The sequence below is a fragment of the Triturus cristatus genome, chromosome 4_2 (assembly GCF_964204655.1).
Source record: "Triturus cristatus chromosome 4_2, aTriCri1.1, whole genome shotgun sequence".
NCBI lineage: Eukaryota > Metazoa > Chordata > Amphibia > Caudata > Salamandridae > Triturus > Triturus cristatus.
The window spans coordinates 154772531-154799852 of NC_140586.1; the positions used below are offsets into that span (position 1 = coordinate 154772531).

Sequence of the window (27322 nt, forward strand, 5' to 3'; positions counted from 1 at the left end):
CTAAGCTTGTTAGAAATTGTGCTCAATATTCCACAAGCTACCCCGTCTTGCCTGATATGTTTTTGTTCTAAATGTATTTGTCATGTGTTCATGTAGGATGCAGGATTGTGTCCCACGTAATCGCTACGTTTGTATTTTTGTTCTTTGACATTTTTGATTTATTAAATTGATTGTCCGGCTGGACACTCACAATATAGTACTGATTCAAGTATATAATTATCCTATTTACTCAACTGTTGCGTTTAAGGACCACTGTTCTAATACTAAACTTTTACCCAAGGTCCTTATCTACCTTCTGAGTTCCCTTGTTTTTATAAAAGTGTTGGACATTATGCAGGCACTCACTAATGTGTCTTGCTACATACAGTGAAAAAAAACAATATCTATACCAACGATGGCCACGAAGAAGCTTGTAAAGAGACATTTAATAACATACTCAGGGCTGTACATTCACGTGGGGCCTGCTCAGTTAACACACAATTTGTAACGCATATTTGTATGAATGTGGGTATTATTTTCATTAAAGAGGCAAGTTCATCAAATTTCCATTAAATCAGGGCAAAGAAGCTCCCTTTATTATTAATACCGACTAATCTGCGCACATTAATGACCACAACATGTGATTTTTAAGAACATTTTCTCAGAAGACAGTCTAAGATTAGGAAGAAGGCCACCATTGTCCCAGAAAGGCCTTCCACAGGACCAACAGACCACCCGTCATGCATGAGACATGAAGGCCGAGGGCAGGTGGCTCCGTCAGGGCTGAGGCAGCATCAGGTATGATGGTATGAGCCGGGCTACATCAGAGTTTGATTGTCCTTCTAGGCGGATGGTTGGTGCCAGAGCCACATCTAATCCTTCAGGATCTCACTGGTCTGGCTCTCAGCAGCCTCCTTGAGCATTTCTCTGCGCTGGAAATAGCGGTATGCACGCACACTGCACAAGTACCCGCCGTAGAGTGTCAGTAGCATCATTGAGCCGGAGAAGGCCTTGTACCCAATGTCTGCCAGGCGTTTCGCAGACGGCATTGCTGCTCCCTGAAAAACAAAAGACATCTAGATAAACAGAAGAGCACTGAAACTTTCCACTGATCACTCCATAACCCCTTCAGGACCCAACTCTCGTCTTGGAACTCCACCCAAGTCATAGTATAACCAGGCAGCCTCCTAATACATTAATTCACAACAGCCATCTTCACTCCAACTGTACATCCCGTAAGCAGGCCAAGCACAATAAATGTATTTGGTAATTCCTTCTTGGACTGGACAGTGATACTAAGGATCACTGAAAGGCACGACTGCAGATCGTTATCCTACTCTCAGGATCACTGCAATTCCCACTTTCTCTCCAAACACCCCCCATCCTCCCTTTTCACCCAAAGAATGAGTTGAGGTGGCCCTTAGGGGTGCAGCTCTAATGGACAAGCTGAATAGGAAACCACCACCATAATATGTAGCTTGTGAGAAGATCAGGATTTCATCATCGGGTAGTTTTCCTCCTCTGAACCTCTTTAAATGCAATATTTAGAGTGGCTATCGTGGAAACCCATGCAGCCATCCCCGTGGTGCCCTTCCTTTCCATCACTGATGAGTACCACACAATCAGGTCAAATTTATAATGTTTGGGGTGTTATCTTTTTACTGAGTTTCATTGTGCTTCTTTCTCTTCCTCTCCTCTCCACTCCAATTCCTTTCCAAACTCCTCTCCACTTACGATGCCTCATGAATATAAAAATCATATGTTGGATGATAGGGCGTGATACCTCCACAGCAATAATACTGTCACCGTTGAACATCCTGTTGAAGAATGCAGGGTGTACCTATATTGTTTAGATATCCAATCCGAAACAAAGCCCACAAATCTCTTTTCTGCAATTTGGAGTGTTCCACCACTCCACTGGCCTGTGATCAGTCACAAATATTCAGTAATAGCGGGTACTGAGTGTCCCGAGATCACTGGTACTCGCAAACATTTCTCAGGGGTCAAAAAATGGGGTCTGTGCCATGCCAGAGGGCTGCATTGATGCCGGGAGGTTGAAAATCGTGGTGGTGTAAAGGGAGCGTACATGGTGTGTGAGAAGCTGGCTTGGTATATGGTGCACACTTGTCTAAGTGGGCACCCTGCACCAATCCAGACGAGCCTTAAGGTGGTTTTAGAGGTCTTAAACAACCTTAGAAAGCTCTCCAAGTGGAGAGCAGCCTTAAGGATTAGTTCAGAAGTGTATAGCAGCTTGTTTTACCAGAGCATAATCTTATAGGTATAGGTGAAGTGAAAAAGAACCGCACAGTGCATTTATAAAAATATGTATTTATTAGAAGACACTCACTAACACATACAGATATCTCCTATCCGGGGATATACACAATGCACACACTACTCTGCAATAGAAATAGATAAGTAGCACAAATACACATTGGTCGCCAGGGGGGAGACCAAACCATATACTAAAATAGTGGTATGCGAACCAAGACTCGATTCAAGACTATACCCAGAAGTCGTAGAAGTGCCGAGGACCCAAGGAACTGCTCCAGGTAAGTAACTAGAAACCCCACAGAGGCCAATGTGCTAAGATGGAACACGACCACGGAATCAATACAAGTCAACGGGTAAGTCAATGTTGCAATTTTAAAGAAGAAGGACCCTTCCCTGTGGATCCTGGAAAAACCCTGTGGATGATAAAAGGTTGGAGAGCCACTCCACCCATGGATACCCTAGGAACTAGGGAAGCCGGGTGCATAGGTGTGAACTGGCGTCGGAAAGCGCTGTTGAACTCCATGGAGGACTTCAGGAAGGTGCCGCGGCTGGAGAAGGTCAAAGTGTCCGGTGGAACCCAAAGGTGGATTCAAGATGAGAAGTATCTGCAAGCAGAGGGGAACAGGGTCTATGCCACTTGGAAGTGACCAGGAGGCCCGGAAGACAAATGCTCACCAGAGTTGAGTGTTGCAGGAGTGCTGACGGTGACCTTGAAACTGCAGCTGTACAGACCAGGCGACACTGTGGAAGACTAGGAGCCGAGCACGAGCTGTCCCATGTCGAGAGTTGAGGGGTCACTGTCAACTGCAACCAAAGTGGAAAGTGAAGAAGGTAAAGTGTCGGGACCAGCAAGGTGCAGGCGACTAGTGAGTGCTGGAGTGACAAGCAGGAGTGTCAGGGCAGGCCCTGAGCAATCAGGGGAGCCTGCAGAAATCAAAGGAGACCCTCAGGAGGACCCACAGGCTGGAGGCAAGAGGACCTAGAGCAGCTCAACAAAGATGCAGGCCCACGATGCAAGTGATGCAGTGAGGACGAAGATCTTGGTCACAGGAGATGCTTGAGGTGAGGGCTACTTGGAGCCCGAAGATTTTGGTGGAAGGAAGCCAACAAGCCTTTGCAACTGCAAGTCGACGAGGTGCACAGGAGTTCGGTTTCTGTGGCTCTAAAGAGGGATACTGGCCTCCAACTTGGTGAGAGGACAGGGCAGGCCTCGAAGGATGTGAAGAACTACACCTGTGTTGCTGAGCCTTTCAGAGTCCGTGAAAGCCAAGGATCAGCAGACCGGTTAGCTTAGTTGTGGTGCCTGCAGATACAGGGAAGTGACTCCTTCACTTTAAGGGAGATTCCTTCAGGTGTCTTGGATGTCCACAGGCCTTGGAAGGTTCCTGTATGGAGCACAGGCACGGACGTTGCAGCAGACGAGCAGAGCAACGAGATCAGGAGCAGCAGCAGTCTTCCCAGTTGCAGCCTTGACGCCCAGAGCGAAGTCCAGAGTGCCCAGACGGTCGAACAAGTGGTGTCTTGAAATGAATCTTGTCCCACGACGAATCTAGGGACCCACCCTCAGGTAAGCCCTTATGTACCCTAAGGAAAGGGTTGGGACGATTCAGAGTTCCTTTCCAGGGGAGGGGTCGGACAGTGGGGAGGATACTCCCATTTACTTTGTCCAGTTTCACACCAGAGCGGGAGCCAACGGCTCCCTGAGCTAGTTTGAACTGGACTATGCCAGGAGGTCATCAAATGTGCCCTTCACGCAGATTGAGTGGCGCTGGCAAGCGTTCCCACCCGGCAGCAATAAACTAAACCCTGTCTGGGAGGTGGTCCCACCTCCCTGTGACAGGATACCTATTTTTCTGCCTTCCCTTGCTCAAGCTTGGCTCAGCAGCAGGAGGGCAGAATCGTGTCTCTGGTCGGCAGCAGCCATGTTGTGCTGCCGGGTCTAGAAGACTGGTACCGGGAGCACGGAGCAGCTTTACAGTGCCATGGAATCATGGGTATGATTCCAACATGTTTGATACCAAACATGATGGGCTTTGTTACAGCCAGTTTCAAGATGGTCATCGCGCCATGACAGGGTGCCACTCTATATATTATATGGCTGTCTCACTTACAACCTGGGAGAATGGACACCGTAGGCTGTAGGGGTATCCTGCTCATGCAGGGGCACCCTCACACTTAGAACCAGGCATCCTGCCGTCAGGATTGAAAGGCCTGCCTTACAGGTGACTTATAGGTTTTAAGTGCAGTGACTTTAGATATAGGGAAACCTATATCTTTTATAAGTGGTGCTAGCACCAGCTTACACAGGCTGCAATGGCAGGCCTATAGTTACAGTTTGAGTGGTCTCCCATGGGTGGCATAATCCATGCTTCAGTTCAGCCCATGGGGGATCCCTGGTGTACCTATGCCCTGGGTACCTCAGTATCATATACTAGGGACTTACCATACCAATTTAGGGGAGAAAACACAGAGACTGGGGTTCTGATTAGCAGGATCCCAGTCAGAGTAGTCAGAAACAACAGAGCACCAGGCAAAAAGTAGGGGTAACCATAAAAGCAGATCCTACTTTCCTACACAGTGTGAACAACAAACCGAGCCTTCATCTGAATACTGCCTTCCACCCTTACTCAAACGTCATCCTCCAAGAATTAAAGATAAAGCATTAACTTTTGGCGAACAACATGGAAGGGAAAGAGATACTCATCTAGTGGCTGAACTGCACAACGTGAAACCCAGAAAACCTGGATTCAAACTCTGCTTCCAGACAAACCAAATTGTGTGCCCCTTGGCAATTGTTGCATTTCACTTTGCCGCCTTTTCCTTCAAAACCACGTATGAGAGCTCCTTAAAATACACGAGTTCATGATGTGTGCTATGCAAAATCTTCGGTTGTGTTTGATTTAATAAACCATGGTGATGATCCAATCTAGGCCACACAGAGGGCGCACCTTATAAATTACTTGCCTCATGGTTCACTAATGGCATTGTTGTCAGGTTGAGGGGGAGACATGAATATTTCTATGTTCATCCCTGAAAATGTCCAATTCTAATAAATGCCTCTCAGTGCAGTGATATCATTTCATGTACTAAGGTGAAATGCTTCTATATGTTAATGGAATAAACGTGTTTGAATTTTGAAGACAGTTTTTATCATACTCTAACAGGTTTAGGGCAAAATATCTTTAAAAATGAAGGTGTTCCTAAAGATAAGCTGTGTGGGACAGCTTCTTTACCGTCCTGTCTAACTTTTAGAGTTAACCTGTAAATTAATGCTTGCCCGTTTAATAGCTTTGCTTTCTGAATGTTAGTGTAAAGTAAAGTAAACAGAATCCTAGAGATGTTCACCAGGTGGCTGCATAAAAATGCCAGAAAGGCCCCATGCGCCCCCTGGGCCGTACTTGGAGTATCTCGGACTTTGATAGTCATAAAACTACCTTCAATGGAAGGATGGCTACTGTTAATTTTTATCTCATGAAGGAAAACTTCTGTGGCCAAATCTTTTCCATCTCAGCAAGATGCACCTCAGATACAGTGGAGACTGCTATGCTTAGTTCCGAATACCTGGCGAAGTCATCCAGTAAGACAGTTGCTTCCTCACAACTCTCACTGCTTTGTTATTTGAAATAATGGATACTGGTCTGTTTCCTTAAATGGTTCCACAACAGCGTCAAATCTTCCAACATGGCAACCACTACTAGGCCACCTCAGATTCTCCTTTTAGATTTTATAATGCTTGGTCGCCTATATCAAATAGTTGGAAAGCTTTCTGTGCAAGTGACTTTGGTATCACAATAAGGAAACCTTTGATTGAGACGTCTTTAGGGGTATAGAGAGCAACTGTCGGACGTTCAGTAAAATGACATGCCTTTTAATGGACTCTACCGCGCTATTCTGGTTGTTCTTTACAAGACTTATCCTCTTTTTTCTCTCTGGGAGGCAACCATCACTACCTGTAAAGATTCATAGTGAGCTGTGCAAGAATCACTGTAGAATGTTTTGATCATTGAAACCTTTACTGCTAGTCTCACAAGCTTGTTAGCCTCCTCAGCTTCATCGCCGTCTTCGGAGGTTACAGGCCTTTGCTTCAATGACAGCTAGCCAACAGGATTGTCCGTTTCGGACCTATATTCTACAGTGCACGGGTACCCCTGAAGCCAGATAATCCATCGTACAAATCTGGATGCAGGAAGAGGCACAGACCCTCAAGATTGGCAGTATGAGCATCTTGAAATGGATAATGACACCAATGTGTTCTCAAATATACAAATGAACATGTTGAATCTTGAAGATAACTCAATATATCTCCTTCTCAATTAGTAAGTAGTTTTACTCTGCAGGTGTGGGAGACTGATTGGCATATGCGATTGGTGTGCACTGTCCAAACCCAAGTTCCTGAATCAATAGCGTCAAAAAGAACTAGTATTCACCGCAGACTTAATTGTGAGAAGGTGAAATATAGCATGATAGAGTCAGTGAAGAAAGCATCACTGACTTCAGCCTTGTCGCGTAGACATTCTTAAAGGCGGCTGTAAGAGTGATCAGCTTGAGAATTTATTTGCTCACAGTAGCTGGTCAGGTTGAGGAACCTTAGGACTTTAAAGATAGTCTGAGGTACTAACCCCACTTTCATATCATCCCCTTTCCGCGAGCCCCCCTGAACCAAGTCTTTGTAAATTTGTGTTTGAAGAATTCTAGTCTGGACTTTAGGAATGCACTGGTCTCAGTGGACTTTAGGAATGCACTTGTCTCAGTGAACCACAAGTTCATTTTCCTGGCGCCTTCTCAGCACTACTTTTACAACATGGATATATATCAAGATGCCCTCACCGACTCATATTCTGGATTGTATTTTGATAACTTATGCACCAGAAGATGCTCCAAACTATGACACCTCAGAACTATAGGGAAGGTAATAGTCTGTCTTGAATCCAGGTGGAGCTTCAGCCAATTTGTTGCTTACACTTCTTTGTGTTTTCTTGAAGTTCTGGTCCATACCTACCATTACCACACCCAGCTGCTTAGACGTCTTCTTAACTTTCAAAGCTACCCACAGATTGGGGCTCTGAACTTTTCAGAGGAACACAACATTCTAACTTTCTTTAATTTTGTATTCAAGTTAATGTAAAAATGAATCAAACTGTGGTGAAAGGGCACTAGGTGCCACTTTGTTAATATGCAATTTATCCTCCTTAATTGGAGCCACCTTAATGTCTATGAAGATCACACATGGACACCTTTTAAGACTCGGATTACGGCGGCTGCCACAATCGAGCATGCAAGGAGTTAATCCATCTCCCGCGGGAATACTGGTCAGATGGAGCACTATTTTAGTGTGGCGCCAGATTTACTAAAACCTATCCAGCCTCTAGGTGTATTTGCACCGCATAAGCAGCGTTATTTGGCTTTGATTCGCCTTTATCTCACTCTTCAAGCTGCAGTATCGGACTGATGGCCTTGTGTTCTACTAACGATTTATTCAGTAGCTCAGTTGCTCCAATGATGCTGACTCGGTGTCTGAGCTCACACAGTTCTAGTTCTCAAATATTCACCTTGCACTTGGTAAGAGACCAGTATTACGTCAACTCCTTCTCTACTACAGAAACCACAAAAATAGCCCCCGAATCCCCGCCACTTGCGTCACAGTGGGATGGCAGCATGAAGATAGTCTATACACAGGTATCACTTCTGCCTAGTGCTACACATGCCTTCTCTGCAGATTTTAACTTCGAAAGTCATTCTGTTGCATGGTTAGTAGTTTAGGTCTCGCATAGGCAGTGCGCATGCGCTGCTCTAGGAGAGGGCCTTCAGCAATCAGTCTTCACTTTTCAAAAACTCGCACTCGTGCTTGTGGCGGCATCCACCTTGCGGGAGTGAGCGTTGGTGTAAATAGAATTCTGTTTACCAGTGGGGGCCAGTTTTAACGTGGTTCCACACTCCTAGAAATCTGCTGCTACGAAAACGAGCCATGCATACGCAGCGCTGTTTACAAAACTCATATATAACAAGCACGGTCTTATGTAGGAGCCCGACTTGCGGGCGTTTGTGTAGGGGGGGATGTTAAACGAAGCCTGAGGATCAGCGAGGGATGGCGAAAAGCTATACCAAAAAAAAAGTGCTTAGTGGCTAATTAGGAGACACTGTTTACCGCCGCCAGTAAAAGATGCAATCCCGGTGGGCGGGGCCAAAAGGAGACAGGGTGGTAGCCAGGAGGGACTAAAAACCCTACTGGACAATCAGAACACCCGGTTTTGCATAATTATTGATGCAAAATGACGCGCACCAATGCAAAACACGGGCGGAGCAGAAAGCGAGCTTCTGGAATTGTATCGATTCCAAGAAGCCCTCGTATAACGAGAGCAACGCATGCGCTGCTTTCGTCAGGTCGAGACCTAAAAAAGCAGACTTCCTCCACATTTATGATTGGTATTAGAGAAGGCCCTTAAATTGTTATTGGACACAAGGTCTTTTAGGACCGATCCAGTTATTCGTGAACTGTCTCAGTCACATAATGTGCATATTGCATAATTTGCAGAACTGTCACATTATGTGCATATTATGTCTGATGATCTGAGTGTAGAATAAGCGATCCACAATAAGGACAAAAGTGTAATTTGATGTAGTTCAATATCCAATAGTAGTAGATTGATCAATAAAAGGCGTGGTATAATAGCCACAGTTAGTTAGAGACCCGGAATCACGGATGGGAGAGGGACGCCAGAAACTATGCCGGTTTACACTTCGATTCCGAAGCACGGCAGCTAGTGCAACGAGTCTCCCTTAAGATGTGCAGGCTCTAATATTACCAGCACAGTTTCTAACTAACTGTGGCTATTATACCACGCCTTTTGTTGATCAATCTACCACTATTTGATATTGGACAACGTCAAATTACACTTTTTTTCTTATTGTGGATCACTTATTCTACACACAGATCAGATGTCTACTCCTGCTCAGAATAATTTACCTACAAGGTTGCAACCCTATTGCCCGGTTGTTGCCCTGGATTGATAATGCCCTGACGAAGTCCTGGGTCATAGGATGAAAACGCGTTGGCTGTTGCTTTTTATGAATGAAAAAATAAAGAAGAAAATACCTCATTCCGCGCTTCACTGAGCAAGGATTATCTATATGGACTTGTTCATTTTATAGTGGTGCAGTTTTATTTGTCTAATTTCCCCTGGGGAAGGGGAGTGCTCTTAGACAGGGGGGCACTTTTGGAAGCCTGCACACAAGATAGCTCAATACTCCGAATACATTGGTAATTTTTTGTGATTGGTGCAGCAACTGTTTGCGTTTGGTCCACTGTCCATTTTTCGTGTATCTTCATAAGTAACATACATTTCCATTACAATGCCAGTAGCTCTAACTAAAAAAAATGCTAGACCTATTGCATTGCAAATGCTTGTTTTTTTAAGGGTTATACCTGTAGCCAAACAAAATTTTATCCCAAGTGGCAATCCAGTTGACCGGTTCAATGAGTGCTAATAACTTTCTTCTGATTTATCCCCCAGACTCCCTTCCCACTGTGAATTCAGCAGGTAATAACCTACTTGCTGAACATTCGTTACAAGCTGCCGCCGGCACATCTGACATGGTTTTACTACGTGATCTAAATGTCCATTATGACCAACCTCAACCACTCTCCATCTACTATACTAAGTTTTCCTATCAATAGGCTATAAAACCCACCAAAAAGGTACACTGGATATTGTCTGGATTCATTTTTCGCACTGTGTCACAGAAATCCCTAGAGTAACCATTTTGCTATTCCCTGGACATTGTTGGATAAATGAGAGATGAACAAAAAGATGCAATTCAAGTAAAGTTTACAATTAGCCAAAATGGAAGGCAGTTTCTGTTGGCAGCCTACCGACTTTTCGCCAATGTACAAGGGTCCAGAGACTGTCAACCCTCAAATATATTTTTCTGTATATACCAATCTCTTTGACACTACTGCTGAGAAAGTAATCTCAATAAAATTCAGTTATGCCTGGAAACCTGGTAAAAACAATTTTAAAAAAAAGAGGGTAGAAATTGGAGCTTAAACAGATAAAAACGTGGCTGGTGGGGGGGGGGGGGTGTTGCTCTCACTACGCTGACTACAATGGCAACATACCAATCTCTTTGACACTACTGCTGAGAAAGTAATCTCAATAAAATTCAGTTATGCCTGGAAACCTGGTAAAAACAATTCTTAAAAAAAGAGGGTAGAAATTGGAGCTTAAACAGATGAAAACGTGGCTGGGGGGGGGGGGGGGGGGGGTGTTGCTCTCACTACGCTGACTACAATGGCAACAGTTCAATGCAACTATAAAAACGCCACCAACAGGTCAGCGGCTATTTTCTCTGTAATGAGGTAAAATAAATCTCCAATTAGCAGTGGCGATGACAGATGCAATGACTTTGCAGACTTTTTTTTAATGATACAACTGACATTATCTGCAGGGAGCATGAACCACAGCTAACTCCGTTTCCATTTTGTGCCTTCCCTCCCTACAACTCAGGTGCACCATTTCTCCTCATTAGCTCTTAATTGATGCCAGTAGACCCCCAGAGAATATTTGACCAGCAGGCTTGCCTATAAGCATGTTCCTTATGAAGCACCACAGAGTCAAAAACAGGATCAATGTGTCCCTGGCATCAATTCTGGAAAACCCCCGACTGAACATATTGATGAACTATTGGCCCTTCTCCCAGCAGCCAAAATTCTCTCTAAATTATTTAGGAAAAAAGCTTATATTCAACTACAAAATAATGTTGGAAATAATTCTATGCAACACCTGATGTGGGGAGGAGCTCATCCTGGGTGCAATACAGAGACTGTGTTCGTAGCTGCACAAGAAGAATTAAGGATGGCTTTCGATAAAAGACCTATTTGTGAATTTCAATAACGTCGCCCATCAGGTTTTAAAGTTTAAGACTGGAAGACAGCGGCATCTATGGTGTGCCTTTCACTTGTTTGACTTATTTTGTGTCAACAGCACACAGCGTGTTGCACTGGGATGTTACTCAGTGTCTAAGTCACTCTTAACATCCTTCAATCCTGGAAAATTTTAGACTGATTTCCATGGATGGACAGGATTGGATTGAGTGAGGTGGAATGGATTGGGATGAATTGGACTGAGGCGGATTGGTGTGAATTGGGATGGGGTGGGATTAATTGGAATGGGGTGGATGGGATTGAATTGGGGTGGAGTGAACTGTATTGGGGTGGATTGGAGTGGGGCAGACTGTATTTTAGTGGGGTGGATTGGATTAAGATGGATTGATGTGGGGCGGATTGGAGAGTAGTGCACGATTGTGTTACGGCATCACTTTGGAAATTACTTTTAAGAAAGGAACAATGTCGCTTTGCAATATTTAGAACAAGATAATCGTCATCTTTTGAGAACAGCAAACATGAGCAAAACCAAAACATGAGTCTGCAAAATGAGAAAAGAAGACTTGACAAAATGAAAGAAAGTTAACTATAGAAAATAAAACATAGCAATTTGGTTTGTCCTACTAGGCATGTTTTTACCATTCACACTGATCTTCAAAAATAAATTGCAGACCGACCTTGAAAATGCCTATTCAGCTCCTGTGGTTTGCCAATAATGCTGGCATGCAGCTAAAAAAAAAAAAAAAAAAGAGTTCCCTTTTCCTGAACCCTGGTTTAAGTAAAGTTATCCCATTATCTGCATTATACAAGGGTTCACACTCTCGAGCCTGCTGACTTCTGTTTGCAGGGTACTAGTAGTTAAAAAGTTCATAACAGTACCTCAATCACGTTTGGAGCTATGGATGGGCACTGATTAAGTTGAATTATGCTTGGCCAATTATGAGGCTGTAAAGAAGAATGCTGAACAAGCCAACAAATGGTAAGCAACAGGCGGGCCCAAAGCCTTTTTTGTAAACAGTGTTTTGCAAGAGAGTCACATGCGCTGGCACATGCTATCGCCGGCTCTACCCACATAAACTGGGCAAGGGAAATAAAGGAACAAATAGTACTAGAGCTGCCACTTCAGTTGGAATGATCCAATGTTTCCAGTCCACAGCTTTTCTAGAAAAATCAGTTATTGGCACCATTAGTTCAACTGAGTTAATGAAAGCAAACAAAGATGATAACTCCCAGAAGTGATAAAGTTGTGAAATGAAGGCACAAGCAAAGTAATATGGCACCCAAATTATATGAAGTTATGAAGCACTTCTCAAGTGGAGAGGTGTGGTGCAGCGGCCAGGGCAGCTGACTTCAGAGCACAGGGTTCACGGTTCGATCCCCGGCTCCGGAGGCAGCTCAGCACCATGTGACTCTGGGCAATAGCTCACTTAATTTCCACAATGGCCCCCAGCGCCTTGAGACCTGTAAGGGTGAGTAGTTTGCGCTTTACAAATACGGATTTTCACCGCAGAGCCAACACAAACCAATTGGTGGCAAAGCCAATGGGTCTCCCCTTCAAAAGGCATTAGATGTTCTTTGGCTTTGTCAAAGTGTAATGCAGCTCATCTTAGGGAGCTATTATTGGCTATTTATTTCAATAGAGGAGTGGCAAGCAGGGGTAAGCAATGCAGAGGCAGAAAAGCACATGGGTGAGAGAAAGCAATACGAGGCTGGGAGGGAGGGTATAGAGAAGAACATGGGTGAGAGAAAGAAACAATTTAGAGTGGGGGGAAGAGAAGCACACGGGTGACCGTGAGGAATATGGTGCAGGGAGAGAAGCACACAAGGGAGACAGCTGGGGGAACACACGTACTCACACGAATGCTTAAACTAAAAATAAAAAAAACTTCACTAAAAGTAAATGGTGGACTGCATAAAATCCAGCCAGTTAGAGAGATGGTAAAGAAGCTATACTCCAAGAGAGAGATAAACACAAGATTGAGAAGCTGCAACACGGAAAGCAAGCAAATGAGTGACAAGAAATCCAACCAAATGTAAGCAATGGGTGGGCTATAAGCTCAGGTAAGCTCTTGGTAAGCCAACAACAGACATTTTTGCTGTCTAGTAGGCTCGACCTAAAAGCGTAGGCACAATGACGTATACAAACACATGCATTGCCATGCACGCGCATGTATACATCACGACAATGTGGTGGAAATATTTGTTACTCTTAATTTGCCCAGCTCAGCGTGATGAGTATATTAACAGGCATGCATCACTATGCATGCCGCATGAAGCTGCAGGAGCCATTTTTTCGTTTACGGTTAACACTATATGATAGCAGATACCTGTCTGTAGAGATGAATTTGAACAAATAAAGCACATAATAGAAAAATAAACAAGCACTGGCATAGACAATAGGTTTCGCCTTTGGCACCTTACAAGTGTTTAGTTATCCAGCACAATATCCTTGGTGCAACAACATCAACTGTTGCATGGCTAAACACTTATAAGGTCCCAAAGGCGAGGCCTATTGGCTATGCCAATGCTTGTTTTTAGAGGCCTGGCATGCAGTTTTAAATGTAGGCTGGCAAGAAAGGTGCCAATCCGATGGGCAAGGTCTAGAGAGAAATAAGATAGGAAGAGAGGAGTTTTAATGAGATAGCACAAATACAAAGGTGAAGCACAGAAGGACAGGTCAGGTAAACAAAGTAGCGAGGCAGAGAGGCCGGTAGAGCCAGTGGGATGAAAAATAGAAAGATATGAGAAGTAGAGAGAAAAGAGGAGCAGATGAGGTAGAGAGATGAGGCTAATACAGAGGGAGGGAGAAGTAAAGAATGGTGAAATAGGGAGAGAGAGACACACAGAGGTAAGACAGATGTATTAAACGAGAGAGAGACATTGGAAGCAGAGAGTGAATGGAAACAGTGAAGGAGATAGAAAGAGAGATGAAAGCAAAGGGAGTGATAGATGAGTGGAAGAGGTAGAGAGAGCATTGTAGAGAGAAAGACATAAAATAATGGGAAAGGTGAAGGAAAGAGGACATCAATAAAAAGAGAGACATAGAAGGCCAATAGGTGAGGTAAGAGAGGCTAATGCAAGCAAGCACTCAGGATGTGGTAAACCAATGTGTGCTTCCCAAATTATAACACAAGCAGAAAACTCATGGCTGTGCAAACATCATGCTTGATTCAGACAGACTGCCTGCAGCAAGGGTAAGAAACAATGCAGCCACCTTGCATAGGCGGAACAACCAGAACAGGTAATGCAGGTGAGCACCAAGCAAGATAAGCAGATATGCAACACCATGAAGGGTTTAAAAACACTAAACATCTACTGCACAAGAATATATCCATTTTTTGTACAACTAAACAATCTGTTGCAGCAGGGCTCATAGATAGGAAGAGTGGACAGGACATCCCTTGCAGGTGAGCACAAGCATTCCCTGGCAGCGAACACATGCACTAGGAGCATGGACAAACCATCCCTAGCAGGCAAGCACTATAACAGTTCAACCTGAATGATATTCACAGAACATGTGCATTTAAGGGCGAGGGGAAGACTGCAGTGAGGGGCCAGAGAATATCTTCCAGTGCTGTGAACATTCTCAGCTTAAAAACTGAACTGCTGTGCACGGAGACTTTATTTGGGCTAGGTGTATAGGGCACACAGAACTCTTCGACCGTGCATCTCCAGCATGAACACCGTACATAGAGGGTGTGTGTATGAATGATAGAAGTGGCACAGACGTATCAATCCATCAGGAGTTGGTAAAGCACAACTACACACCCGTCAGGGTCTCAAGGCGCTGGGTCACCCTCTCACATGAGCTAAATGACGGGTACAGACAGGCCATGCCGATGCTAATTGCGAGTTTGTGCATCATGTCTGGGGCTTGTGTGGGTATGCACATACAGCATGTAACCGATGGATCAAAGTAAGATCGCCCACAAGGATGGAGATCAGAGCAAGCACAATGTAGATGAATGAAAAATCTTTATCTGAGCAGTTAAGTACAACCTTTGCAATTAAAAAAATAGGTTAAGGAGGACGACAAATGTAAGTCAATTCATCCAGGCATTTGTTACAATCATAAAACCAGATAAGAACTAGGATTACAAAGTCCATGGCATCGACGAAAAAATATTCTTACGCAGCTAAAACCATACAACAACAATATCAAAGCAAGCACAATGTATGAATAGCACCGTCACACCGCACGTGCACAAATAAAATGTACAGACAACTCTCGCAGACATGTGGGATGGAAACACCTAACAGCGTGAACATGTGGGAGGCCAAACTAAGAGAGCATGAGCAGGAAAGAGCACCATGATGATCCTGAATGAGACACTCTGAGCAGCCCTTACATGCAGCCAAGTAAGGGAGAGACAGTCACCTGCAGGCTGAGCGTATGCAGGGAGATCACAGATCCGTCATATTTTGCAGGCGAACATTTGTAAACACAACACAGTAATTCCAGATGAACATCAAGCATTGGAAGATAACAGAGACCGGCCCTTCCAGGCAAGGATTACGCAGGACGACACAGATCATGCTTTACAGGTGTGTATTGCACATGGGGAATAACACGGCCTGCCAAGTGGGTAATTGACAAGACACTGAGCGCTCGATTGGGGCACAAATTGCCTCCCCCTTTAAAAGTATGACAGCGAGTTTCAGCCATGTAGGAATTACCATAGCACACTAGCCCCTGCTGTCAGATGCCAGCACGTGCATGAGAGAGGGAGGCACACATGCAGCCTCGCTGGGCTGTGTATGAGCTTCACAGCTCGCTCTTTCCCAGCAGTCAAAGCAGCATACATAGAGATCATGTCTGTAAACGCCAGGAGGGAGCACAAACTGACCACCCCGGCTGGGAAAGAGCAGCCTGCGCGCTCAGGGAGGCGTCTGCGTGGAGGCGCGCAGGGCTCGGGACTGCCGTCCCCGCGGGATGGAAAGGAGAGGGAGGGTACGCAAAGGAGAGGGAGGGTACGCATGGCGCAAGAGCTGGAGAGGTGACAGGAGTCTTAACATAACGGTGACAGTGAGGGCAGCAACTGATACTACAGGGTGGCAAATACATGCAGCCACCAGACTCTAGTGTGTTATCGTGCGCAACTGCACATGGGGAAAAAACAATCCGTGAACATCACGATTGCAGAGCATTATTTCGAACTAACTACCAGGCGTGGTTGCCCTTTAGGGTACACACAGCACACGTCAGCCTTACGAAGTTAAAATGAGTAGTATCGGGTGCAGGTGGGAGGCGTGCATCCTTTCCCCCGACAGCGCCTAGCATAAAGGTATTTTCTGATGCATGAATGAACTACGCATTTGCACCCGAGAAGCGAACCAGCAGCCCTGCAGCTCCCGGTTGCGCGCACTGCCGTGAAAGTGACGCGGCCGTCAAAGTGAAAGTGATCACGATGGCAGGCTGTAAGGGTGCCCACGAGCGATGCACTTAATGAGCCATGACGAGAGAGGAAAGCTAGATGGCGCCTCTGCTCGTAACTGTGCGCGTAACCGCACCTGGGGAGCATGTAGGGCGGCGGCTGAGGAGGAGTGCAGGAAAGGGTATACCGGGGACAGCCTGGAATGAAAGGCCTGCAGGGAAGCAGGGGGCGTTCCAAAGGGCCCCCTCTGTATCGATTCTATTTCTGTTTGCAAACGACTGTTCTCTCTGCCTCCCGCTACACCAGTCTCTGCTTATCGGGGTCAGTTTAAAGAGTTGGGGGCCGGGGCAAATGCATTTTCCCCCTATAACGATGTTGTATTGGTTTTTAATTTATTGGCAAAACTAAGGGTACGCCTCATAATATAGACAAGAGCTATTTCAACTGGTTTTAAGTGACCTCCATTCCCGACAGTTTGGTTGTGTTGTACACGCCGGAATAAGCAGAAAATGGGTAATAAACGTCCCCTTCTCGGGACTACTCGACGGGATTTATGTTTACCACATCATAAGACACTTCCATTTATTTTGCGTGATAATATATTTCTTGGCTGTTTATTAATGGTGTATGTGGTGATAATTAACGTCACCCCTGTCAAATTTTCAGGTCCCTGCGGGATGTGTTAATCCAGCCCAAGTGTTTTCTTTGTTTTCTGGGAAGTGTGGTCTTGTTTAAACCCATTATGAAACAAGACTACAAGTCCCAGAATTCAAATACAGAAACGTAGACTGGCGCAGCACATCACGCAGGAGCAGGGAAACGCGGCAGTTCTAGCGCATCCATTTTGATAACATGTATGTTACTAAATTCTGTATTTCATATCATACATGGGTGTTAACAATATAGCATTAGCTCACCCCAACTCAACAAGTTATATGAGTGCCAGAATTGTTTGGGGCTTGGGTGTTATAATTGGGTATCCTGACTGGAAAAAAATTACCAACTTACCAGGATAATTTCACCATCACCAGGAGACCCTAAAGACAGCGACTTCCCTGGAGCAACACTGCAAAAACCCGCTATAGATCGCTTTCACTTTGTCTTGAAAGAACGTTGCCAGGAAATTACAGAATGTTTGATTTGATGGAAAAATAGTCACCTCAGGGCATTTGGCTATCTTTTTCACAGTGGAAAAGAGTTCATTCGATGAGTTTTTAGCAGTTATTATGGCTGTGGTAAAATAAGAAGCTTTCTCCTTATGTACTAGCTTTTTATAATCAAGGAGGACTTGTTTATAGACCAGCTTGTTGTTAGTATCGTTGGAAAGTCTCCACTTCCTTTCCAGACGGCGACACTTTTGTCTTTCCAGTCTAAGTTGCTCTGAAAACCAAGGTTCAGAGTGCCTTGATCTGTGGCAAATGGAGGCTTTAACCGGAAGCACCTGGTCTATAGAGCTCCTTAGCCAGGCCTCAAAAGTGTCAGTAGCCTCACACGGGTTTTCTAAGAAAGCTGGAGGTTTCTGTGACAGGGAGCTATTAAAATCCTCATTGACAAGCCTGTTGCAGGGTCGAACCTTTTCAGCTGTTTGTGTTTCTGAATCCCTGACTAAGGGTATTGGACAGGGAGTGATGTTTGGCCTGCTTTTGGGTTTGATTTCGGTACGCCCCCCGTGATTCCTCCTTATTAGAGGGTTGGTTTTTCCTCCTCCGGCCCTTCGGTCTTATTCTCCCCCTGAGACACTTATTGCTCTGATGCAAGACATTCAGAACATGGCTGAGTACTATGATGAAGGATATTACTATGATGACCAGGCTGGGTCTTTGGAGAAAGACCTTGTGTATGCGCTCGACGCTGGGGTGCAGTATTCAGTGAACAAGGCCCTGGTGAGAGCCATTGAACCCCTAAAGCGGCACCTGTGTGGGTACGCTGAGCAGCAAAGTTGGTTGCCTGCTCCCCCTCTGCGTGTGCAGGATAGTCGCCCTCGCAGGATAAGGCCAGCATGAAAACCCCTAGAAGCCCCCATACAGCTGATTTTGAAAGGTTGGCCAGTTCGTTAGCAAAGGATCACAACCACAGCTCTTCAACCACTCACTCAGCCCCCGATTCGCAGAAATATGATGATTCCAGTTCTTCCTCCTGGAGCTTCAAGGACGAGCCTGGTCCTAGTAAGCGAAGGCGCAAGACGCATCATGTTAACCCCATTCCTCAGGCTAAGGTACTTACCTTTTAACAGACTGAAATTGTCCACATATGGTTCCGCCACAGGAGGTGGCGGATTAAGTCCAATCACATATCCGTCATACTCAGGGGTGCAAGGGATCAGTAACGCTCCAAAGGTCAGGCCTGACCTTCCGGGAAAGGTCACCGACACCACTGAGGTAGATCCTACCCTCATTACTTACCTCAAGAAGTACTCTAAGGATAAAAAGAAAGGTATTGATAGGGCTTGGCGATCCTGCCAGGATAAATTTCTGGGAATGTCTGGGCCCCTCACTAAAACTCTGGAGCTAGGTTACCGGGCTATGGAGTCAGCGATGTCCATTGATCCGGATTAACTGCTCAGCTGGGCACAAAGGTCTATTTGCCAATTGGGTAATGTGAACTGCGCCATTTCCAGTGAACGATGCTGATCCATCCTCCTTAAGCTCGACCCAAAGCTCACTGAGCTTTTATTATTTAGTTGGGTCCCATAGCTTAGGGTCTGCTGTTTGGTTAGTCTTTTCTGAAAGAACTGTCCAAGTTTGTGGCAACCTTCAGTAACTTGGAACAGGCGCAAGGGTCTCTTTGATAGTCTTTCGTCCACTTTATATCAGGGCCAGACGCTTCAGAGGGCGAGCATTCTGGCATGGTTACCACCAAGACCTGCAGAAAGGTTTCAAGCAGCAAACTAGAGGTGGTTACCATGATTCCTCCAACAGTTCCACTTTCTACCCCTCTCCTCCGCAAGCTATCAAGAACTGCTTCTTGGGGGGTGGGGGGATGTTATGGAGGATCGCAGGGCTCTTCCCAAGAGTCCAGTGACACAGGTGAGGCTGGATTCCACTTTCAGATGTGTTGCTGGGGGCATGATCAAGTTATTTCTACACAACTGGCAGACTCTTATGCAGGATTCGTGGGTTCTAGAGACCGTTCAGGGTTACAAACTAAAGTTCTACAGCTCCCAGAGACAGGCGTTACCACACCCCCTTCCCCCATGATCTTTTTCCCAACAAGAGCAAGATTTGATCACCTCCCAAGTTCAAGCACTCCTACAAAAGGGTGCCATAGAGGTGTCTGTCCCTCGCCCGAACGGGTTACTCAGTTGCATCTTCCTGGTGGAGTAAAAGGGGGGAGGGTCTCGTCTGTTTTAAAGCTCAAGGATTTCAATGGTCGGATTGTTTACCGCCATTTCAAGATGGAGGGGATCCATCTCCTAAGGGATATCCTTCAGGATGGGGATTGGATTGTTCGGTTAGATTTGAAAGACGCTTATGTCTCTATTCTCATTTTTACGCCTCACAGACGTTTTCTTCAGTTCCGCTGGCAGGGTCATTGTCACAAGTACAAAGTCCTTCCCTTTGGCCTCTCATCCATCCCTTGGTGCTTTACGGAGCTACTGAGAGTGGTGGAGAAATCCCTGAGAGCTCAAGGTGTGCGTTGAATTAGCTACTTAGAGGACAGTATCATCATAGCCGAATGTCTGCACTTGGCACTTGTACACTTGGAATAGATGATTATCCTTGTCCAAGATCTCGGCTTTCATTGTAAACACTCAGTAATCTGTCCTGACTCCTTCCAAATGCGTGGAGTTTCTGGAATTTCAGGTGGACTATCTCCTTTACCAACTGATTCTCCCTCCTCAAAAGGCCCGGCATCAAGAAAGAATTGAGGTTGACTGAGCAAGCAGACTGTATCCTTGAGGTCGATAGCTTGAATAGTGGGCCCGTTAGCCTCATCGATTCAGGCAATATTTCCCGGTCCCCTCCATAATTGCCCCCTTCAGAGACTAAAGATTCTACATCTCCGGCAAAGCCTCAGTTACTCAGGACAGATTCCCCTTTTGGAGGAAACGAGGTTGTAGATACCATGGTGGTTGGATCACATGGAGGCCTGGAATGGGAGAGTGATTTTTGGCTCAACTCTAGAGAAAGCGATTGTAAGAAAGGGCCCCTTTTTGCATGGTTACCCCCTGTTTTTTTGCCTGACACTTGATTCACTTTGACTTGCTGTGCCCTGGGTCCCTGCCAATCAGGTTCCCAGGGCCTGTGTTCTTTCCCAAAATGGTATCTTTATATCCACAACTGGCACATTTCTGGCCACAGGTAAGCCCTTTGTAAAAGGTACCATGGGTAACAAGGGAACTGTGACCAGGAAAGGCCTCTAAGGACTGGAGTACCTATTGTGCCACCCTCAAGAGATCCTGCACCTTACCCCCACACACTGTTGTTGCATGCTGCATGTTTTGGTGCAGAGAAAATTGAAGAGTTTACATGGCACACATCCCTGTGTGCCATGTCTGCAACCCACTGCCTGTGCCCTAGGTAAGTCACCCCTCTAGCAGGGTGCACGAGACCACAGGTCACAGTGCCTGAGCACTGTACCCCTACAGAGTCTAAGTCCATTCTTAGACATTGTACATGCAGTAAAGCCATAAAGAGTATATGGTCCAGGAGTTGGTCATTACGAGCTCCATAATGGCTTTACTAAAATCTGGGAAGTTTGGTAGCAAACTTCTCAGAACATTAAACCCACACTGATGCCATAGTGGGTTTTAATGTAAAGTGCACTCAGAGGGCATCTTAGAGATGCCCCCCAAAAAACGACCAGCCCTGGTGTGGGTCCTGAATGGCTACCCGTCATTTGCAACCACCAGACAGGTTTCTGCACCCCTGGGTAGAGGGCCTCCGCTCTCTGGGTCCGGAAATAAAGCCCATCCTGGCAGGTGTGCCATGCCTCCTCCCCCAGGATGGGCTGGGTCCACGATGGGGGAAGTTTCAAAGGCCTGTGGCCTTTGTTACCTGACCCTGCCTTTTGCTGCCCCTAACAACTGGCTCATACTGGTTCTGACCCCCACTTTGGGCAGGAGAATCGGCGGGAAAACCAAGTTAGGAAGGTAGGTGTGCCCACCAGTACCAACCCCACCCCTCAGGTGTGGGAGACAAGGCACATATCTCAGTCCCCTCCATCTTGAAGATGAGGGGACAAGGCCAATCAGAGAGAGGCTCATGCCCCTCCTCCCACTAAAGGGTGGCATAATAAGGGGTGTACTCACCCCAAGGGAGGCACCCATTAGTCCCAACCTGCACACCCCTGTAATGCCCCTAAAATGTTGTATTTAGGGGCAACCCTGAACCTTGCCTCCTCATATTAGAGAAGAAGAAAGAGGACCGAAGAGATGTGCTGAACAAGGAAGAAGAGGACAACAACTGCTGTGGCCCCAGCCCTACCAGCCTGTCCCGACTTCAACCTGCAACCAGCGAAACCCCGGCATATCCAGCAGTCATCCAGAACCCGGCAGACCTGCCCTGCCTTCATCAAAAAGACTATCTCCTGTGAGCACCTGATTTGTTCAACCAAAGACCCTAAAACAAGCCCCAGACCCAGCCGGACCCACAGTGCTGCACGGTTCTTCACACGACGCCCACGGCCCATTTGGAGTGGCCCAACACCACGAGGAGGTCTCTCAAGCGATCCTGACCTGGGATCCAGTGATCCCCGACCTGCGTCCATCTTCTACCCGACACCTGCAGCCTCTATCTGAGGGGTACCCGCGAACACAGCTGGTGAGAAAACAAAACCAGACGCCTAAAGACCCCCCCTGCAGCCGGCACCCCACTGCCTTGGGTGGCCAGCCGATGGAGTCCAGGCATCCCACATCAATCCAATATACCTCTCCTGCCAGAGGTCGCTCCCAGGAAACCTCCTTGTCTGAGCATGTGGCCTTTCTTCTGAACTGGAGAACCCTCATTCAACTCAACTCAATCAACAAGGTTACCGACGTCTCCTTGGCACCCTGCATCCGGCCGCCCCCGTGCTTCTGGTGGTGCAGTTCCTGTGCTGATTGTTGGCCCTAACAGTGACGATCTTAACCCCAGGAGCTTTGCTCCCACAACCGAGTGCCCTGCTCATGAGCAGCCACTAACCGAAGGCCCTCTAGCACCATTGGCTAACATTGGACTCTGCACCCGGCAGCCCTAGTACCGCTGGTGGTACAACTTGAGTACCTCCTTGAACCTTAGTTCTAACCCCAGACACCCAGCCTTGTAAGTCGTTCACTTACCTGCAAACTGATAACATTGTTTTTCTCCTTAAGAACCAATGTTGTGGTTGTTCCTCCAAAATATTGTGTTGACCTGTTTTCTGTGTGAAACAAATGTGATATGTAGGCATATCACCCAGAGTAGTTTATGTAACTAAAAAGTAACGCAAAAGTAATCCAAAGTATTTTCAAAGTATTCTGTACTGTTCTTAAATTAAATACAAACCTGTAACTATACCAATTTCATCTGCAATTGCATGTCTGTGTATAGTTTTGGATTTGAAAGTATATTTTCCCTACCTGTGCCAAGTCCTGCTTGGTTCTAGAAATAAAACATAAGCATACCTTTTTTATACTTACCTAATTGGTCTGGATTCTGTCTCTGAGTGCGTGCCATCATTTCTTGCCTGAGTGAATACAATAAATGCTTAACACACACTGCGATGAGACTTACTGCTCGACCACACTAACACAAATAGAGCTGGTAATGATTTTCTAATTTAGCCCCTGCTATACCACTCGGAGTCCACTGGACTTTGTGCACACTATACCTTCCTTTGGTATAGTATATACAGAGCCAGCTTCCAAAAGTGATTGACTCCGATACCAGCCGATGGGGCTGGGGGCTTGTTGCAGTCCTTTTGTTTTGAGGTTGTTGGTCCCAGGAGGAACTGACCCTCCACATCAACTGCTTGGAACTCCTGTCAGGTTTGTTTGCGATTTGCAGCCTTTCTCCGGAGAGGTCGGATTGTTGCATACTTCTACGTTGGGACAATAGCTCGGCAGTGCATTACGTGAACAAGTTGGGCGGGACAAGATCCAGCCTTCTGGCAGAGATAGCCAAGGATTTTTGCCATTCTTGTCTCCAACATCGGATTTTGTTGGTGAGGGACTATCTCCCAGGCCAGACTGATACCGTTGGGGATTAGCAGTCCCTTCACCTTCAGGATTTCAGCGACTGAAGGGTCCATCCATGAGTGTAAAAAGAACAGATGATGGATGGAATGCTAAACAATGCAAACATTCACACCAGCCAACAGATCTGGGTTTACGTTGTAGCGTCAGCCACTCTTGCCAGATGGATGCGATGACTTATCAGCGATGTCGGAATTGATACCTCCATGTTTGGGGCTCAGTCTGTTCGCAGGGTGATGGCTTCCAAATTGTTTGCTTTAGGTTCTAGTTTAGCTGACATTTTTAAGGCGCCAGAGTGGCCAGCAGAATCTACGTTTAAGTCCTTTTACTAGGAACCTAGTGTTGATGTTGCTTCTGTGGTGGTGGCTCAGCTTTAAACAAGAATAATTGGAGCCTTCGGTCCGGACATAAAATTCGAAATTTTACAGCATACACTACAAGAATTTTCAACTCTATCAAGGACACTGAGGCGAGGATTATCCCACCCATTTCATTTATCTTCATAAGGTTAATTGCATATTTGCCTATTGTAATGGATTGTGTGTGTTTTGGGTATGTTATGTCTGGTGAGACCTGTGTTAATAGTTTGATGTTTTACTTCCTTACTAGGAACTGGGGACAATGATTGCCAGATCGAAAACGTTCCGAGATTGTGGATGTTCCCGTGTTGTTCTACAGTCCGTTAACGGTGGAGACACTCCTGAGGTTTCAGCTAAAGGACGCTGGGTCCCGTTGAACCAAGGTCTCTGACTTATGCTCTCATTGGGGCAGATGGTGATGTTCGCTGTTGGTTGACGTCGAGTCATTACAGGGTCTCGAACTTTTGGATGCGTGTCCTGGTGTTGCTGGGTCTCGGACTGTTTATCTGTTTCCTAGGACTGGAGCAAAGAAAGAGGAAGCTGGGTTGCAACAAGAGAGTTATATAGGGCTAAGTCTCAATGGTTGATCAGGTGACTGTGATGGAGTCATGGGAAATGTAGTGTTTTGAAAGTTTTAAATTTGATGGGCTGCTTTTTTTAAGAGTAAAGAAAGAGAAGCATAATACTCACCTCCAAATCCTTAATAGAATTGGAAGTTCTGGTCACAAATACTGGAAAATGTCGAATTCATTAGAACATAAAACACCCCTCCCATCAGGTTATTGGATGTCTCCATGTTATTCAGGGCTTACAGCACCATTCCAGACAGCGCTGCCAAGTACCATGCATCGTGAGTTGGGAAAACTCATTTTAGTGCTCGTTTCCAAACAGTGCACTAAAATGCTACATCACGCATAAAGAAATTAGCTAATGATATGCGCAACAAGACGCGGCTGGTCTCAGCATGGTCTTTATGATCAGCAGCCGTCCCATTTACTGTGCTGCCCCCGGCAGTCGGAGTGTGAGCTCGGGCTCTCTTCTCTTCATATAGCATATACTGATCCAGATTATGATGCTTACATCCAACTGTTCTGGATGGCAGTATGCTCTGAATGGACTATGAAGTTTTGGACTTTTGTTTCCTTTTGCAACTGTACAGACTGAATGGCACTGCTATGCCCTGTCCCTGGGTGAATCTGAGCACCGCTGCAATTTTAGATCTTGCTGTAAAGAGCACTGGCAGAGGATGAAGAATCTTTATTAAGCGGTCTGCATTTTGTATTCATTAACCAATGCTCAAACAACGAGGTTTTCTTATATTTATCTCTTTACATTACTTAATTGCTGGGTTTTATTCGTGAGAAAGTGTCACTCGAAATGTCACATTTGGCAGTAGAAGGTCTCTCATTTACGGAAACCACAGAAATGCATCACCTAAGTAATCCTAAAATGTGGGACCTCACACATTTGGAATTTGTAGTTCTGGTTGGCGTTAGTTGATATATTTTAAGCAATAACATGTCAAATAATTATTTGGTAAACAAAGCCTAAGACTGGGGCGCCACCACTCATTGGGGCCAGAGTTGCCATCTAGACAGTTGTTTTATAGGCATACAAGTATTTTAATATCCTGACCGCTACATAAAAATGGAAAAATAACCTAAAGCTACTATTTTTGTTCCGTATCAGTACATAATTTAAACAGTAAAGAGAAGAATAAAACACATTAAAATGTGTTCAAGAGCCGTCTTAGTGACCCTTATTTGATAATTAAGGTAAACAAAAACAGAAAAGCCATGTTAAAATAGAATGAGGTTGACTTTAAGTCCTATTTAAGTATTATGCCTGGGCTTTGCAGAACTTTAAAAACATTAACAAATGCCCGGTATTTTTCTCTGGGAAAGGTGGCAACCCTGCTGATGGGGACATAGAGCCATGTGTAGCCTTACTCTGCCCCCACGCCTACCCATGCAGTCTTCCTAAACACAATCTACGAAAAAAGGTCTCTGATTCTTATTTTCCACCAATACTTGAATTTTATACTAAAGTAAACGGCATTAAATAGATTCCCCACAAGAGAAACTGTGTACGCAACCCTGCCAAAACACAGCATCATGAAAGTGTACAGCCTCCATGCCACACGCTGCAGAAAACTCACTTACAATAAGATAATCACATTTACTACTTACACATACAGTCCGTGAAGTCAGCTTATATCCGTCTTTGATCTTCTAGCGTCGCGAATGTCATTTGTCCATAACATGACCATTTCCGGGTCGCATTACAACCAATCCCACGGCAGAACATATTCTAGGCGCCATCTGGGAGTAAGAGGTAGTGCCTGCATGAAGTGACCTAGGATTGGAGCATTAGTGACTCATCGGCCAATCCCAGTCCGCTAAGCAGAATTACGACGTGCTGGTTGGCTGTGGAATCCCCTCGTGCCCTTGCAAGCTTTCCTCCAACAGTTTGACTGGTCCAGCCCAGTTCGGAGCATGGTGGTTAATAGAACGCCCGCTTCAAGATTTGTGATTATGGGCAGTGTAACAGCTGTTTGTAGTCTGGACAGGCATGACTAGGCTGCTACCGCCTGTATTTCGGAGGGGAGGGGTATTGGTTGGAGGAGAAAACAAGCATTTGCAATGCAATCGGTCTCGCATTTGTAAAAATTAGAGCAATTGGGGTTGCAAATAACAATGTTTCTTATTTATGTTTTTTTGTAAAATATATCACAGCAGTAGCATAAGCAAACATCCGAGAAGCAAAGAAGGGGTGTAGTACCATAGGCTTTTGTTTTTTTATAGCTTAGACTGCAGTTTCTGGGTATGAAAAAGTACAGGCTTACTGTAAATACAGGGCAAGCGCAAAATCCAGTTTTACTGAGTACGGTTTAAGCGATAATGTATTTAATATAGCAGCCTTAATCGTAGTTTTCGACCTGACTAAATGATGAAGTAATAAGATTACAAAATGTGCCACATTATGCTGCATAATATGGCTTTCTGATGCATAATTTATTTAATCTTGCCCCATAATTTGTCCCTTTCCTGCCGCGTAATTCCAGTGGCTTTGCCTATAAGGCAATTAGGCAGTGCCAGATGGGCTGCTTTGTGAGGTCAATCAAAGGGCTGGTGTTTATGTGCATGTTTTATGTTCTAGTGGGACAACAAGCCAACTGTTTTCAGAGGTGTTTTGTATAGTGTGATGTCGGCATTTGCAGGGCTTTAAGTGGGATTAAAAAAAACAGGGGGTGTCTCTCAAAGGGGTGATGCCAATGTAATTAAGGGCATGGCTTAAAAAC

At 45.5% G+C, this 27322-nt stretch overlaps 1 protein-coding gene across 2 annotated transcripts; it reads right to left on the reverse strand.

The window, feature by feature from the left end:
- Window positions 1–406: 406 nt before the first annotated feature.
- On the reverse strand, window positions 407–26347 carry COX14 (cytochrome c oxidase assembly factor COX14). Of its 2 annotated transcripts, none has more exons than XM_085600882.1 (2): window positions 26217–26347; window positions 407–1037 (listed from the first exon to the last, which is right to left on the reverse strand). In XM_085600882.1, the coding sequence occupies exon 2, from the start codon at window positions 1026–1028 to the stop codon at window positions 852–854; it is 177 nt and encodes a 58-aa protein (XP_085457008.1). In that variant the 5' UTR covers window positions 1029–1037; window positions 26217–26347; the 3' UTR covers window positions 407–851. The 2 variants fall into 2 exon arrangements, with proteins under 2 accessions (XP_085457008.1, XP_085457007.1); XM_085600881.1 differs by having other exon boundaries at window positions 26211–26347.
- Window positions 26348–27322: the final 975 nt, after the last annotated feature.